We start from the raw sequence: 1,616 nt of genomic DNA, 5'->3' as shown, positions 1-1,616 counted from the left end.
CAATGAAAGGAAGAGAAAATAATATATTTTAACTAGTTGGACGCATAATAAAAATTAGTTACAAAATTAATTGAGATATAAAATATATATTAAAAATAAATTAAACAAATACGTATTTATACATGATGATTAATTTAGCAATTAAATTTTTTTTATGCATTTTTTAATATTTTTATGTAGCCTTGTGATCATTCTATGGCTGTAAATACCTATTATTAACAATGCTAGCTTTATTTGGGTGGGTTTTCGCAGAAACAACTAGCAAGCATGGTAGAGAAAGCGTCAATTGAAGATGTGATGAAGGTACTGTTGGCATCGAGAAAGCAAGAAATGCAGCAGTTATGGACAACGTGCTCCCACCTAGTGGCCAAGTCAGGCCTCCCACCTGAAGTCCTTGCCAAGCACCTCCCAATCGACCTCGTTGCCAAGATCGAAGAGCTCCGCCTCAAATCCTCCCTCTCTCGCCGCTCCCTCATCCCATCTCCATACCACCACCCTCACCACCACCACCACCATGATCTCACGGTCGTCGGGGATATCGAGGACCAAAAGATTCGCCGGATGCGACGGGCCCTCGATTCCTCTGACGTAGAGCTCGTAAAGCTCATGGTGATGGGCGAGGGTCTCAACTTGGACGAGGCTCTCGCCCTTCACTATGCAGTGGAGAATTGCTCCAGGGAGGTCGTCAAGGCCCTTCTAGAGCTCGGCGCTGCGGACGTCAACTTCCCGGCTGGACCAGCAGGGAAGACGCCGCTCCACGTAGCTGCCGAAATGGTGTCCCCCGACATGGTGGCCGTTCTACTCGACCACCACGCCGATCCTAACGTGCGTACTGTGGACGGCGTCACCCCTCTGGATATCCTCAGAACCCTAACCTCCGATTTCCTCTTCAAAGGTGCGGTTCCTGGTCTCACACACATTGAACCCAACAAGCTAAGGCTGTGTTTGGAGCTCGTTCAATCAGCGGCACTCGTTCTTTCGCGAGAAGAAGGGAATGCAAACCCTCCTTCTTCAGCAACAGCAATATATCCTCCTCCACTTAGCACCGATCATCATCAGGACCATAGTGGGAACTTGGATTCGAGACTGGTGTACCTTAACCTTGGTGCTTCCGGTTCCGGACAAATGGGTAGTGGTGGTGGTGACGAAGATAGTAGCAGCCACAGTAGCCATAACCAGAGAGAAGCCATGAACCGTCATGGGTCGCAAGGTGGTGGATGTGACCCAACAATGTACCACCATCATCACTCTCATCATGACTACTAAATCTTCCTGCTACCTATAACAAAGAGGTATACTATTCTGCTATAGCTAGCTTCTTAGCTGGCTCGAAATTTCTGAAAAATTTCTGACATGTTATGGTTAATTAATTTAGGTTGGTTATTAAAATTTGACAAGGACTATAGAGTACCTAAGGGTCGCATTATTTACTCTCTTTCCGTACTATCTTGGATATCTAATGTTTTATTTTTGTTAAAAAACATTCCTTTTTATAAAATTACCAAAGAGTTCGAGTATGATGGTAACGAAAATAAATTTCTATATTTAACTACTTAATTTTATTTCCAAAATTCAATGTTGCATTTTTTTTATATTCAATATATATATTATAACAC

General features: G+C 43.4%; 1 protein-coding gene across 1 annotated transcript in view; it reads left to right on the top strand.

Moving 5' to 3' along the window:
- LOC107625400 (regulatory protein NPR5-like) overlaps positions 1-1,616 on the top strand; it is a 4,957-nt gene that overhangs the window by 1,997 nt on the left and 1,344 nt on the right. The window contains exon 2 of the mRNA XM_016328029.2: positions 253-1,292. Coding sequence (XP_016183515.1) covers positions 253-1,266 — 1,014 coding nt within the window. The 3' untranslated portion in view covers positions 1,267-1,292. The remainder of the gene's footprint in view (positions 1-252; positions 1,293-1,616) is intronic.

The sequence above is a fragment of the Arachis ipaensis genome, chromosome B02, assembly GCF_000816755.2.
Source record: "Arachis ipaensis cultivar K30076 chromosome B02, Araip1.1, whole genome shotgun sequence".
Lineage (NCBI taxonomy): Eukaryota > Viridiplantae > Streptophyta > Magnoliopsida > Fabales > Fabaceae > Arachis > Arachis ipaensis.
The sequence above is the reverse complement of the archived record's forward strand: the minus strand, read 5'-3'. Positions and strand labels throughout refer to the sequence as shown.